Genomic DNA, 14,919 nt, shown 5'->3' on the forward strand with positions numbered 1-14,919 from the left:
GATGGGAAACGCAAGGGCTGACAGACTGCAGGGAGCATGAAGTAGGAAGGAAGTGGATCTGCCATAATTTGCAGGTTGAGAGAGACTTCCTGGGTCAGGGTACAGAACTGTAGACCACCTATGCAGACCATGTCCCTCCCCCACTCACCCTCCTACCCAGTACAGGGAGCTCTTAAACCAAAGCAATGCTCTTAAACCAAGTCACAATTTTGAAAAATTGTGAGCTCTTCTTGCAAAATGCTCGGAATCCAAGTTACTCTTAAACCAAGGTACCACTGTATACAGGTTGTAGACACAGTGGGTAGCTCTATCCTGTGTTCTAGTGTATTTAGCATGTCCTCAGGACTGCAGTGACGTCACTGCCCACCCCCCAGACCCGGAGAGGAGGCATTTGCTCTTTTATTTTCTGGTGCTTGTTTAAACCTGATACTTGCAAGAAGTAAATATTCATCTCATGTTTACAGTACAGATTTTTTTCCCCTTTCTGTGACCATATGTCGGCTTTGCATGTACTGAGTGCTAAATGTCTATCTGTGTTCTGAAGATACACAATACCTTGTATTGGAGAACTGGACTCAGGAAACAGGACTCGCCTAGTACAGACATTGGTTTGTGTTTGGGTGCCATGCTACTTCCTACTTAGGAACCTTCCAACCGAAGGTTAATTCTAATAATGTAGAAGAACAAGATATAAGGAAAACACCTTTCAGAATATTCTGTTTATCTTGGAGCAATGTGCTTGGGAGTGAGCCTGTAAGCCTCACATCCTGGTCATGTAGGACTCTCCCGTGTAATGTGCTGTACTGGCCCTTTTAGAGGATAGGAGGAACATCAAGATGTGAAGCAAGAAATGACATTCGGCAACCAGCCAGAGACATTCCTTTATACAGTGACACGCTCACAATGATACACGCAAACTAGTGTCACACACGTGTCTTCAGAAACATACGCCAAACTTCTTGAGTTGGAACCTGTATGGGTTCTAATACAAAAAAGCAAGCATGAAACAATTATTCTTGTACAGGATATCTGTATCCATACAGGATTGACGTCTGTTTATAGACAGGATTACATTATTTTATTTGCAGAACACTAAGATAATTTTTCAGTTTTTTTTTTTTTTCCATTGCTGACAGCACATTTCGGTACTGGAGGATATGCATGGACCTTTAAGGCTATGTGCTTGCACTTTTATAGACTGTATTTTACACAGCTGACACATTCCATAGGCCAATATTGACACTAGTTGTGTACATTGAACACGTGGAGTTTTGTCTCGCTGTCACTTTCATTTCTCTTTGTATAAGCTATGTGTTGTCCTTTTTTAAGTGATAGCCAACCCGACAGATCTGGTGTGTTCCCCAATGCTGTGCTTTTACCTGTAATATTCGCTTCAGCGCTGGTATCTTTTTAAAAGCAGATAAAATAACCCATAAACAAGGATAAAGGGTATTTTTTTATTAGTGTGTGTGTGAATTTTTTTAAATTTATTTTTCCATTGTGTTCTTAGTAAAAATTAAACAGACACAAAAACTTTACATCATGTGACCTCTATCTTCATGGCACAAAACGGTAAGGATTAGTATTATAGTGTCAGGGTGATTACTTTGCAGGTGCTAATGCAACCCTCAGGAGTGGGTTGTGACTAAAGGGGGTGTCGAGGTAGCAGCCTCACCTCCCAGTACCATCAATGGCAAGGAAAGATGGGGGTCTTCATGTTGATTTTGCTTTAAGGACTCAAATGATACATATAGCCGTTGGGATGCCTGATGGCTGCTATGAACTCTCTTCATAAATATGACTACTAAAGCCAATAGACACAATCTATGCTCTGTCCCCATTTCCTTTACATGTACTAGGACATAGATATAGGTTTGTCATAATCTTCTACCTTGTTCTTAATCTCTCTACCTCTCCTGAAATCTCTCCACCACTCCCCTCCCTTGCTGGCTGGAATGCTGGTGTCTAGTTCCAGCACAGCTTTAAGTGTGCCTGAGAGCAGTTCTGCACAATGTGACGAAGCTGCCCCATCTCCTCCTGTCAGTGCCGCCTCTTCTCCTAGATTCCTCAAAAAGCTAAGGAATAACTCCGGTGGGGAGCCTAGTAGCCCGGTCACTCAGAGGAGGTGAGCAGAGGAACCCGTCCTTTTGGTCGTTGTCCTGCACGGTTTCTTGCTTGGTCATATCTGCATGTGTCATGCTCAGAAAGCTTCAGAGGACTGTGCAGTCATTTTATCTCTAAGATTTACATATATCTAATAGAAAAGCTTAAATGTCAAGATGCTTTCATGTTTGCTGTGCTAGGCTGATCAACATAAGGAATATTAATAACGTGTAAATATGAATGTAGATTAGTACATGGTGGATCATCACTGCTGTTAGGATATCAGGGAGTTATGTGAAATACAAGGAAACAAAGTCAAAGGGAGGGGGGCAATTACTTTGGTGTATATAATCCTTGTAATCTGTAACTAATGACCATGCTTTTCTTAATATAATCTGTGCTTAAAAGTATAAAGTTCTTGCAACTCTTACATTGTAACCTTTGCATCTAGACCTTTATCTAGTAGTGCCTGTGCTCCTGAGTGTGTCCTGACACCTGTGGATACTGCTTTGGGCTTTGTTGGAACTCTTACAACTGTTTAGCATGCTTTATGATAGTACAGTTGAAAGCTGCATGAGCTGTGTGACCTTGTACATTTACTGTGTGTGTGTGTGTGTGTGTGTGTGTGTATATATGATGCACAGATACTTGTAAAAAAAATATATATTTTTATGCATACTGATAAATACGCTTTATCCTATAAAATGTTACTAAAATATGGAACTGTATTAAATGTTGTAATTGTCACTTAAAGGGGTATTCCCATCTGGGGTAGTTATTTCCTATTCCTAGCATGCACAGGATAGAGCATATTTAAGAGATTGTAGGGAGTCTGACTGCTGTGACCCCCCACAATCTCAAGAATACCTGCAAAATAGCTCCTATTCTCTACGGATCTGACGAAGAGAGCTGAAAGTTGCATTTGATCCCTTAGTCATGGGGTTGGGGATACCCCTTCCATCCCTTTTATGTTGCCTGAATCTTGAGTTCACTGGGTGGTCCCTGGAAGCCTTACCCCTCCCCATCAACCTTTAATAGATATCTCCCTGCTTGGGTATTGGAAAAGATCTATGATAAAATAATAACTTTTCAGTCTATTATTATTATTATTATTATTATTAATAATATCCTTTTTATGTATGTATGTTACTACAAACACTCAAGACATAGGCGTAGCTACCATAGGGGCAGGGTAGGCAGCTGCTATGGGGCCCCTGCAGGAGGGGGGCCCAGGGATGCACAGGGAAGATAAGAGCCAACCTGTGTCCTTCTGCTTAACCCCTCATGTACTGCTGTGTGTAAGTGACCCAAAGTTCATTTACATGCTGCAACATAAAAATGGTTTAATAAGCAGAAGACAAGGTGATCTCTGCTTTATTGGTCTGATAACCCCTGACCTCTGTTCTCCTGAGCCCTGCAGAGGTCAGGGGTTATCAGTGCACTAGCCATCTCCTTCTCTTCTGCTTTTAACCCTTTTTTGTGCTGCAGCATGTAGGTGAGGTTTATGTCACTTACACACTTTAGTACATATGTACCTATGTATTTAACCATAATGGCTCCTAATGGGCCCTTATAGTTAAATGCAGTGGACTGACAGAGCAGGCAGCCATTGAAGAGACTTTATTCTTTGGCCACATCACAGAGTGTATATATACACCCAGTGAGCTTTTTGTTGGGCAGGGGGGGGGGGGGGCGCTGTACAGTTTTTTGGTTTTTTTGCTATGCTATGGGGCCCCATGAATCCTACGCCCCTGACTCAAGACATAGGCAAACAATCCTGTGTAGTCTAGTACAGCTGTCATACTCCCTTCTATCTATCGCTTTACTAACCTACCAAATTTTACCAAGATGTCAGGGACACATGGAAGAAAAGAGAGGACTACAAACAAACCCTGTGCAGTTTGATCCTGCAGTTACCATGGAGAAACATTGATCTGCATAGGTCCTGTATACACAAACAGATTTTTCAGTTTCATGATATACCCTTCCATTCCTGAAATGAATTTATAATTGTGTGACAATTCAGTAAATACTCAGATGGGAGTGAGCTTAACTTTAACAATATGAGAAAATAGGGGGTGATAGGTGTCATTTTACAGTGAGACTATGTAATCATCTGATATTCACTCATCTTATTAAAATTAAGTTTACACCCATCTGACTCTTAACTCAACAAATTATACACTTACATATCTCAAGCATGGAAGGGTATATCAAGAAACTGTAAAAGGTGTGTAATCATGGCCCCTTCTGATCAGTAGGTGTTCCAGAAATCTTCAGCACTGCTGTAAAATATATTGCAATCTAGTAACAAACTTGATGGAGCAAAGTATAGTTTATATGGACCCACCAGAAGCCCTTGGCTGCTATCACACACAGCAGTTGATTGGAAAACTGACACTGTAGTTCTTGAGCCCAAACTAAGAGTGGAAATAAAAGGAATGGCAAATATAAAGGAAGGACTTCTACTTCTACTCCGTGCTGGATCCACTTCTGGTTTTGGCTCAAAACTGCGGTAGCGGTTTTCGAAAAAAACTGCCATGTGTGAAACCAGCCTAAGGGTCCTTTTAGACGGGCCAATCAATACTGTAAATTAGCACCAACCTGCTAGATGGGCGCTTGTTTATTGGGTCTACTACACAGCTCGATAATCATTTTAGCAAGGACTGCACAGACATAGTTAGAGATGTCTGTGCAGCCTTGCCCAAACAGTCACTACTTTACCTGTCCCCGTTCCTGGTGTTCGCTTGCATTCTTTATGTGTCCCGCCACCACGCGATGCAGCTTCAGAGCGGTCTGTCTGAGCCGCGGTGGTCCCGGCCCGTGACTAGTTGAGCAGCCTATGGGCTTAAGACAGGCCGCTCTGAAGCTGCTTTGCAAAGTGCTAGGGCGCATGCAGAGGGCAGGAGGAGACCGGGAGAGTGGACAGGTAAAGTATTAATTGTTTGGGCAATCATCAGCCATCGGCCGTGCATCGCTATTACATGTGGAGATGCCAATGAGTTTAGGTCTGGGCCTAAAGAAATGATCAGCCGTTGATCATTTCATCGGCTGATTGTTGTCTTTACTACATGGAGCAATAATCTGCTGAATCGGACCAGTTCGGCTGACTGTTGCTCAGTGTAATAGGGCCTTAAAGGTCTGTGACAATTGATTGGTCACAGCTTTGATATGAACAGAAGCCATGACGCCAATGTGACCTCTGTGTAACATATGTGTTTAGTTTTTACTTTGTGAAAAATCAGACTCTTGTATCTCATGTGCCAGTAGATTGTCGGGTGTATGCTGTGTCTTTTTGTACTATTATTTATTTTATTTTATTTTTTTCTATTCTGATTTTTTTTTCTGACTTCCTCCTTTTATGATCTGTACTCTCAGCCTCTTCTACCGCTCTTCTTCTTTGCGGAAGAAACTTCACTCTTCCTCTTCTGTGCCAAACTTTCTAAAGTTTCTTGCTCCTGTAGCAGAAAATAGTGCGGCTGAATTTAACAAGAAACGGTAGGTGATCTGTGTGATTGCATCTGCTGATCCATTGTATCTAATGCTACTTTTTCTCGGGGACCATTCATCTATATCAATTCCTATTGCGATTTGTAATCCTATTCTCACTGTCCTTCACCATTATATCCTGGCATGCATATTTAGCTTGCATTTTTTACATTAGATTTTTTGTTGTTGTTGTATTTACATTACTTTTGCCTCTTTCAGTGACTTTGAGTGCAAGTCCATCCACAGTGAAGCATCGTGCAGCAGTCCAGTGAGGACGCGGCGACATTCTTGGAGACAGCAGATTTTCCTGCGTGTGGCAACTCCACAAAAAGGATGTGATTCCCCGAACAGATATGAAGGTAAAAAATCTGTTAATTTAAGAGTTGTATATATAACCGAGAGCTTCAGTTTTTTCCTATTCCCCTTTGTCAGTAAAGTCTACATATGACCACTCAGTGTTCCTAAATTCTCACCATGGCCACCTATGATACCACTGAAGTACTGGTGACTTGTATTGGTGAGACACTACAAGCACTGTTAGCTCACTGTTTTTGCAAGGTAAGATGGATGCCCCAGTGCTGAACACAAAAGTATCTGACCAGTAGACGCGTTTTATAAGCAATTATTTTGCCATCTGTTAAAGGAAATGTGTGACAACATAGCAGAGCTTCCTGTTGTATATGGATACAACTAGATCATGAAAGTGCACCGATTGCCACAGAGTATTTCAGCAAACAACATTCTAGCTGTTTCACATGAGATTTTGCTTCTTCATGTGCACTTTGTCTGTGTCGGCTGGCTGCTGTTTGTTTACTTTATCTTGGGGAAGATAAGTCTTTATTACAGGGAGCGATAATCTGCCCAATCAGGCCGATTTGGCAGATTATGGCTCCATGCAATAAAGAGAACGATCAGAAGAAGAAATGATCTGATGGGCTGATAGTTATCTTTCAACATGTTGAAAAATTGGCCACAGACTATGCATCACTGCATGTAATAGCAATATGCAGCTGATGACTGTAAATAAAAAAAAGGAAAAAAAAGATGTTCTAGCTTTTGCCCGCTCCCCTCAGCCGCCGCTGGAACTTCAGAACCAGTCTCTGAAGTGACAGGCTGCTAAGCCAATCACACGCCGCAGCGCCATCCCTTCTCTGTCCATAATTGGTGGAGCTGACTGTTACCGTAGAGACGGGTGTAGGAGCTTTCACGGCGGCTCCTGACAGCAGGCAAAAGCTAGAACGTTACCGGTTAGCGCAAAGAGTGAAGAACGTTATTTTCTATATGCAGCAAGGGCTGCACGGAGCAGATCAGCGCTCTCTTATCTTGAATATCATGCCGTGTAATACAACCTGCCCGTACATTTCCTGCTATCTAGCTTTGATGGCTTATAAAAGGCTATGTTGTTCTTGCTCTTCGCAGTCATTGTCATTGCATTTGCCCATTTCTACTTTTGGTTTGTTGGATATGCAAACATTAGTCCTTGTACGTGGAAAGTAAGTGAGTTGTCCTCTATCTTTAGTATATATGACGCTTTTGAGGTATGTCATTGGTTCCAGAGATTTCTATGGTCCTAAACCATATCTGTTAAAAGGAAATGCAGCATCAGAAAATGGCCTATTGTTTGAATCAAGTTATTGTGCCAAACATAATTTTAATAATTTTAGGAGTTTTTTTTTCTACTAATTCTTAATTTTTTCATATATAGTTTAAAATCATATGCAAGATTCTTGCAGCTTTCTTTCTGACCACTAAGCCTAGTAATAGCTGACACTTTCTGCTCTGACTAGATCACATAGCAGAGTGTCCTCTTTATCACCAAAAGGATTTATAGTGAAAGGTGATATCAGAATATAGACTATACACCATAGCTGCAGCTCAGAGTTCAGCCTCCATGTGAAATGACCTCTGCATAGGTCACAGAGCATGCCTAGAAACCCCTCCCTTTTAAAGCAATACTGTATCCACCAACTTATCCCCCCCCCCCCCACACACACACACACACAAACCATTTGTACTGTCTATTTAATGAGAGTAAGTCCTTCCTGTTCATGTCTTTTGAAATGTTCCAGGTGTGTAGGGTAAAAAAATCTTTTGATGTGCAATAGCCAAGTCAGTAAGACATGGCACTGTTTAGACAAGCGATGAATAGGAGAAATCCTGGGTGTTGCTAATGACAAGGAAAATGGGGAGGAAGAAAGGAGAGGCGTTGTAGGCCTAGGGTACGGCCGCTGTAGGCCATTCTTCATTGACTCGGCTGCTGCAGATTAAAAGGTTTTTTTTTTTTTTTTTTTACCCTAACCAAGGCATCATGCACATTTTAAAAGACATGTCTGGGAAGGGCTTACTCTGCTCAAATGAATGGTACCAGAATGGATACAGTATGGCTTTAAGTGGATAGGGTCTGCTCCAGACTATTGTTACCTATGTTCAGGGAGCTTGCTGTAAAGTGTATCTCTTAATGATGTTTAAAACCACTGACAATATGGCTGCCTCAATAGTGTACTAAAAATAAAATAAATGTACAATCAGAAAATAGAAACTGATTAAGAAAAAAAATAAGTTTTTCAGTAGTAAAACAGAAGTCTGTAATAAATGTATGCTCACTGTGCTGGCCCCTCTCTGATTCCAACTGTGCCGGTTTTTCAGTGATCCACTGCCCCCCCAGCCCCCCCCCCCTAATCTATCTATCTTATTGAATTTTGAATTCTTTTTAATGTAAAATTTTACCTTTATTGGTCAGAACTGTGGAAATCTTATGCCAGCTGTACTGTTTGACTAGTGATATAGCATCTTTATAAAGTGTAAGTAAGCTGTTCAGGGACTTACCATTGCACTATGATCCCAATAATGGAATCCGCATTGCTGTATATAATGTGTGTCAGTCATGTGATTTATTCTTCTAGTGGAGGGTTTATGGTAAGTCGGCACTTTTTTTTTTTTTCCCTAAGAAAAAGCAGGATATTTTGCTGAATTGTACTTAAAAGATGTGAATGCTTTGTGTGAGAGGAGAATTAAGCAATGTTCTGATTCTCAATAATTTCTATATTTAAATTCAAGGAGCTGTTTGCTATCAGCTTCCTAGATCTCTTTTTGGACCTCATTTAAAGAGGTATTGTCATTTCAACTTAGAATGATTCACAGTATCAAAGCTTGGATACTGTGTATCATTATATGTTGTGAGCCAGGAAATGTGGATATTGAGAGTATCCTGGACCATGAAGTAACAGTGATTAAAGAGGTTATCCAGCGAAAATCTTTTTCTTTCAAGTCATCTGGTTTCAGAAAGTTTTATAGATTTGTGATTTACTTCTACTTAATATTTTTAAGTCTTCCCATACTTATTAGCTGCTGTATGTCCTGCAGGAAATGTTGTTTTGTTTTCAGTCTGACACAGTGTTCTCTGCTGCCACCCCTGTCCGAGACAGGAACTGCCCAGAGCAGCAGCAAATCCCAATAGAAAACCTCTCCTGCTCTGGACTGTTCCTGTCTCGGCTAGAGATGTCAGCAGAGAGCACTGTGTCAGACTGAAAAGAAAACAACATTTCCTGCAGGACATACAGCAGCTAAGTATGGGAAGACTTGACATTTTTAAATAGAAGTAAATTACAAATTTATATAACTTTCTGAAACCAGTTGATTTGAAAGAAAAAGATTTTCGCTGGACAACCCCTTTAACCAAGCGCTGTACCAGTATCCGTTTTCTTATTCCCATTTCAACTAACATAGGTATACTTGTAGTGCTTGTCAAGTTTAAAAATTTTAGTAAATACATTCATTAAGCAAACGTGCCTCCTTCTCCTCATATGCTGCTCTATCCCTCCGATTCTTGACAGTTCGTTGTCAAGGTTTCAGACCACCACTTTTCTCTAAAAGCAGTGGTGTGGTGTGTGTGTGTGTGTGTGTATGTATGTGTATATATATATATATATATAATACAGATTTATTAATTATATACACTATCCCACTTTACATCTACATTATAGGTTAAAAACACTAGCCTGTTTTTAGACCAGAGTGGTGGTCGGTAACCTAAACAGCAAGCTATCAAATATGAGGGAGAGAGAGCAGGAGAAGGAGGCAAGTTTGCTAAATGAATGTATTCGCTAAACTTGTAGGGCTTGTCAAGTTGACTTGAGAATACACCTTTTAAGTTTATGTGAATGTAAATGTGGTACTCTGCTGGGATGTTGCTAGTGACTCCACTTCTGTGCTGGTTGGTCGGTGTAGATGTACTGCTCAGCCAGTGGCTTCAGCACACAGGTTTGGTGGTATACCTGCTTTTATGTTATGGCTGGCTGTACTGCTCCCCAATGGTCGGTGATCTGCCGGGCTGTGATGGGTCCATTGGGCTCCTGTCACTGTAGTCCTGAGTGCAAATTGACACACCTGGACTATCAGTATCGCCACCCACAGAAAGGGGAAAATGACCCAAGGTGTGTAGCAGATGTGTATAGGTCCTAGTGTAAGGAATACTGAATCCCAGTAGAATAAATAACAGCGTTACTGTACGGTCTCTTGAAAATACTTTGGTAGTAAATAGTGTTGCAGCCCTAGTTTATCCTATACAGCTGTGCAGAGGACTACATAACCAGATGTTTACTGTGCAGAGAAACTTAGGACCGTACACATCCCCATGACTTGATGTATTGCTAGATTGGCAAGGGCTGCATGGACATAGTTAGCGATGTCTGTGCAGCCCTTGCCTAAGGGCCAGATTGCACGATTAGGAAGGTGAAGTAAGCGTCAACCTGTTATGTCAGCACTCGTTTCCTCCTCGTTCTCTGCTCGCCGCCTGTGCCATTACATGCAAAGATAGCTTGGGAAAGGAAGGGGGCGTGGAGAGCTTTGAGAGGGGTTGCCAGGGTGGCCCATTGAAGTCAGTGGGGGTCTGCTGCCACTGCTCCTATTACACAGAGAGATGTGCAGCAGACTGTCTCTGTTTTTATTGTAATTTTTCAAGCTTTTGAAAGACCACGATCACCAGACATCGTGCTATTCACCAGAAAAAGTGCTATTACACCAAACAATTATTGGCTGGCACTTGGCCAAGTAATGCTACGTTTACACGGAACGATTATCGGGCAAATGTTCACAATAACGATCGAATTCGAACGATAATCGTACGTGTAAATGCGGCGAACGATTGAAGAGGCGTGAAGAGGCGGGGCGGCTGGACTATCGCGCGACAACTGTTTACACGGAACGATCGGCGAATTTTTTGCAAACGACGTTTTATGAACATGTTAAAAGATCAAAATGAGCGATTTATCGATCGTTCGCCGCATTTACACGTCCTCTTCAGTCCTCTTCAGCACTGATTGGCTGAAGAGGAGCCGTTTGAAATTCCCGACTCCCCTCTTTAGCCAATCAGTGCTGCCTTACATTGATTGGCTGAAGAAGGGAGCCGGGAATTTCCGCTACGCGGAGCAGGTAAAGTATGGTCGCGGCGGGGGCGATCGGAGCGGCGGCATGGCGATCAGAGCGGCGGCATGGCGATCAGAGCGGCAGCGGCGGGGGAGTGGTGATCGGGGCGGCGCAGGGGGCTGCGGTTGACCGTGGGGGCGGGCTGCGGATGAGCAGGGGGGCGGGCTGCGAGCGGGGGGGCGGGCTGCGGGCGGGCGATCGCAAAACGATTGCAAAACGATCGGGCCAATAATCGCCTTGTGTAAACTTAGCATAAGGGTCCATTTACACTGAAAGATTATCTGATAGATTATCTACCAAAGATTTAAAGCCAAAGCCAGGAATGGATTTGAAAAGAGGAGAAATCTCAAGCTTTTCTTTATGATTTGATCTCTGTTTTATAGTCTGTTCCTGGCTTTGGCTTCAAATCTTTGGCAGATAATCTGTCAGATAATCTTTCTGTGTAAATGAACCCTAATGGTGCGTTTACACAGGCAGATTTATGAAGCCAAAGCCAGGCACAGACCATAAACAGGGAACGGGTCATAAAGGAAAGACTAAGATTTCTCCCCTTTTCAAATCCATTCCTGGTTTTGGCTTCCAAAATTTGTCAGATAAATCTGCCTGTGTAAATGCACCACAAGGCCCATAATAGTTTGGTGTAATAGGGCCCTAATAAGTGTAAAATAAGAAGTTGAACCTACCTCTCTGTGCTCGCTGATGTTCTGCTACCTTAGGCCCGCCCCCTTAAGTGTCTGAAGTCACAGGCCACTCAGCCAATCACCTGAACATGGCAGGCAACAGGCCGAAACATACACACACATATATATATATATATATATATAAATATATATAATTATAATTTTTTATTTTTTTTCAGACGTCGGCTGCATATTTTTATTACTCGAAGATTTTAGGTCAGAACTAGAGATGAGTCAATTTACATTAGAAACGAAGCAAATCGCTTAGTTAGCTCAGCAGTAGGGATGGTCCGAACCAAGTTCGTACGAATCCGAACCATCCGCAATGATTACCGCTGTCTGCCCGCTCTGTGCAGCGGGCGGATCCAGCAGGAGGAACGGCTGGAAAACTGGGATACAGCCAGGCGGTCCTCCCGCTGTATCCGCCCGCTGCACGGAGCGGGCAGACAGCGGTAATCCGATGCCAAACGACCGGGTCCAGCCGAACCCGAACCTCGGCGGGTTCGGACCATCCCTATCTATCTATCTATCTATCTATCTATCTATCTATCTATCTATCTATCTATCATCTAATCTATCTAATATCTAATCTATCTTTCTCTCCAATATGAACTGTTAGTTGTGATCTTTCTAGTCCTAATACATCCCACACTTGTGTTAAATGGACGTGTAGTCACAGGAACATCTCATGTGTCAGATTTGTTCTCCATCACTGGAGTCCTTGTGCTATGACCTGAACAATAGGTAGAATAGTCTCCATGTAAAGAACTTTGCTGAATTCTTCCACAGCTTCCCACAGCTTCCCACAGCTCCCACCATGGCAGAGGGCCGGTATCATGTTGTTACCATCCAGTGCTGTTCTTTCAGGAAATAATGGGCCCTGTGTTGTCCAGACCTACTCTTCTGACTCTGTGTATATGAACCATTATCCCACACTCCTTGAGGATTGTGCAGGTGTTCAGGTGGTTTTCTTTCCTCTGCGAATGTTAAGATTGATGTGTTTTTGGTGGCAGGAGTAGATTGCATAGCTTTTTGTGTTGATGCCATGATCACAAAGCCAAGACTACAGAGGCCTTCAGTTCTTTAAAAGGGTTGCTTACCAAATTTTTCTTTCTTTTAAATCAACTGGTGCCAGAGACTTGTAATATACTTTTGTTAAAAAAATCTTTTAGTACTTATCAGCTGCTGTATGTCCTGCAGGATGTGGTATATTCTTGACACAACACGGACAGAGGTGTCAGACTGAATAGAATACACAATTTCCTGCAGGACATACAGCAGCTATTAAGTACTGAAAGACTGGAGATCTTTAATAGAAGTAAATTACAAATATCTGGCACTTTCTGGCATCAGTTGATTTGAAAGAAAACATTTGTGTGTGAACTGCCCCTTTTAAATGCTGTTCTGGGGTGTGTTGTGGAAAATTTAAAAAAAAATTGAGAAGCCATAATTATTTTAGAAGATTCTAAACTTCTCTTGGTGGCCGTCGTGTAGTATAGTTTATAGCACTGGCACAATCCTAGTTACAGAGACAGAGGGTGACCAATTACAGTTCATTTTAAGAAACCAAAGCTGACCTGTGATTGGTTGCTTTCTAAAAAAGATTGATAAATCTGGGCTAAGAAGTATTGTGGACAGTGTCACTGAATCATAGGACCACTTTCTGCCCTCCTTAATGTGGAAAGATCAGATGTCCGTCCAAGAAATTACAAGTTATGCTGAATCCGCTCTGCTCTTCCAGCTCTATAACCTGATGCCAATCACTTAGCATTTTCACTGAGACAGCTTCCCTTTTAGATGGGTTTTATTCATCCGGATGGGAGGTTTCTGCAGCAGCCACATACATTTCTTCAGCACCCATTCAAATACTGTAAATAAGGATGCCATATGTATAAATATGCTACATGTCAGCTCTGGCACTATTGGTGTAGATAGAAATCACCAGCTGTATTATACCAATTTATACCAGGCTTTGCTCTAGCAGGGCACAGTCATGATGAACTGACTACATAGCTGTATACAGTGTTAAAAATGCTGGCACTGTAACTGACAGGACTGGGGAGTGGGGGGAGGGTAGGGGTCGGAGGGTATGCCCTCTGGGGAGTTTTTGTTTGTTAATATAATAAAATGCATATCTTTTAATAAAAATAATTTGGATTAAAAAAAAATAAATGCTGGCACTGTAATGCTTTGAAACCACATGGTGGCGCTGCAGTACTGTAATAAGCTTTATGATCTATTCTTTACTATGTATGTAGGCAAGGTTGCTCTGCTTGTACCTGATCATGCTGTATACGGTAGGAGGTTACAAGGCAGACAACTTACTGTAGTTGAAGGAAACTTCACCGTATATGTTTTGATATTCCAAGACCATGCACACACACTCCATCCTGAAACTGAATCATAAAATGTCATTGTGATTATGAGTAATCTGTGTCACCTAGACCCAGTGATGGTCATTGACTTGTCAACAAGAAAAATGTGGTATTCTTAGTCCGCTAATGATAATTCTATCTTTTTGTGTTGGTTGAAGTGTTAAATAGCAATTCACTGTGAATATCCCCTACAAATAATTCCTCATGATTGAAATAGGAATCAAATCCTGGACAGTAAGTTTATGGAAAGATGTACACCTTGTCTCGTGGATCTAGGGAATATTCTGTGCACTACAAAGTGTTCTGGACACTAATTCACCACTGAAATTTCTGTTTTATGAATGTAATGTGAGCTTTACTGACTGTTCATTATCATTACTGGCAACGACAGCTTTATGCCCACTGCCTTGTTACAGTAAGGACAGCAGGGGGCAGTATAACACTGCTTGTGGCTCTAAAGCTTAGAATGCAGAATCTCTTTAATATTTTTTTTTTGTCATAGATGTACATTTTACTGTTTTGTTGGCTTTTATTAGAGATTACTAGATATTGTCCAAGGTGTGATGAGGAGAATGCGCATATACTTCACATGTTTTGGGACTGTCGGGAGTTAACTGCCTATTGGGAGGGGGTGAGAGATATTGTTAGGCAGGTTTTTGGTATCTCTATACTATTATCACCGCAACATTACATCTTAGGGTTGCTTGGTGCCCTACAACTAGATGACTATACGGTACTAGGGGTGCACAGGATCTTGTACCAGGCACGCAAATGCATTGCTTCTAAATGGATCAATAGGGAGCCACCGACCATACCTGACGACTTGAACAGAATGAACAATATTATTA

General features: G+C 41.8%; 1 protein-coding gene across 5 annotated transcripts in view; it reads left to right on the forward strand.

Moving 5' to 3' along the window:
* Window positions 1–14,919, forward strand: part of TBC1D1 (TBC1 domain family member 1) — a 135,068-nt gene that overhangs the window by 79,628 nt on the left and 40,521 nt on the right. For 4 of the 5 annotated variants that reach the window (XR_011363930.1, XM_069977504.1, XM_069977505.1 and 1 more), the window contains one exon: window positions 5,812–5,951. Coding sequence is in view for 4 of the 5 variants with exons in the window: in XM_069977504.1 (XP_069833605.1) it covers window positions 5,812–5,951 (140 nt within the window). In the remaining variant the exon portion in view is untranslated. Of the gene's footprint in view, window positions 1–1,969; window positions 2,126–5,481; window positions 5,602–5,811; window positions 5,952–14,919 lie in introns of all 5 variants that reach the window. The other variant, XM_069977508.1, reaches the window with a different exon arrangement.

This window comes from Dendropsophus ebraccatus, chromosome 7 (genome assembly GCF_027789765.1).
Source record: "Dendropsophus ebraccatus isolate aDenEbr1 chromosome 7, aDenEbr1.pat, whole genome shotgun sequence".
Taxonomy (NCBI): domain Eukaryota; kingdom Metazoa; phylum Chordata; class Amphibia; order Anura; family Hylidae; genus Dendropsophus; species Dendropsophus ebraccatus.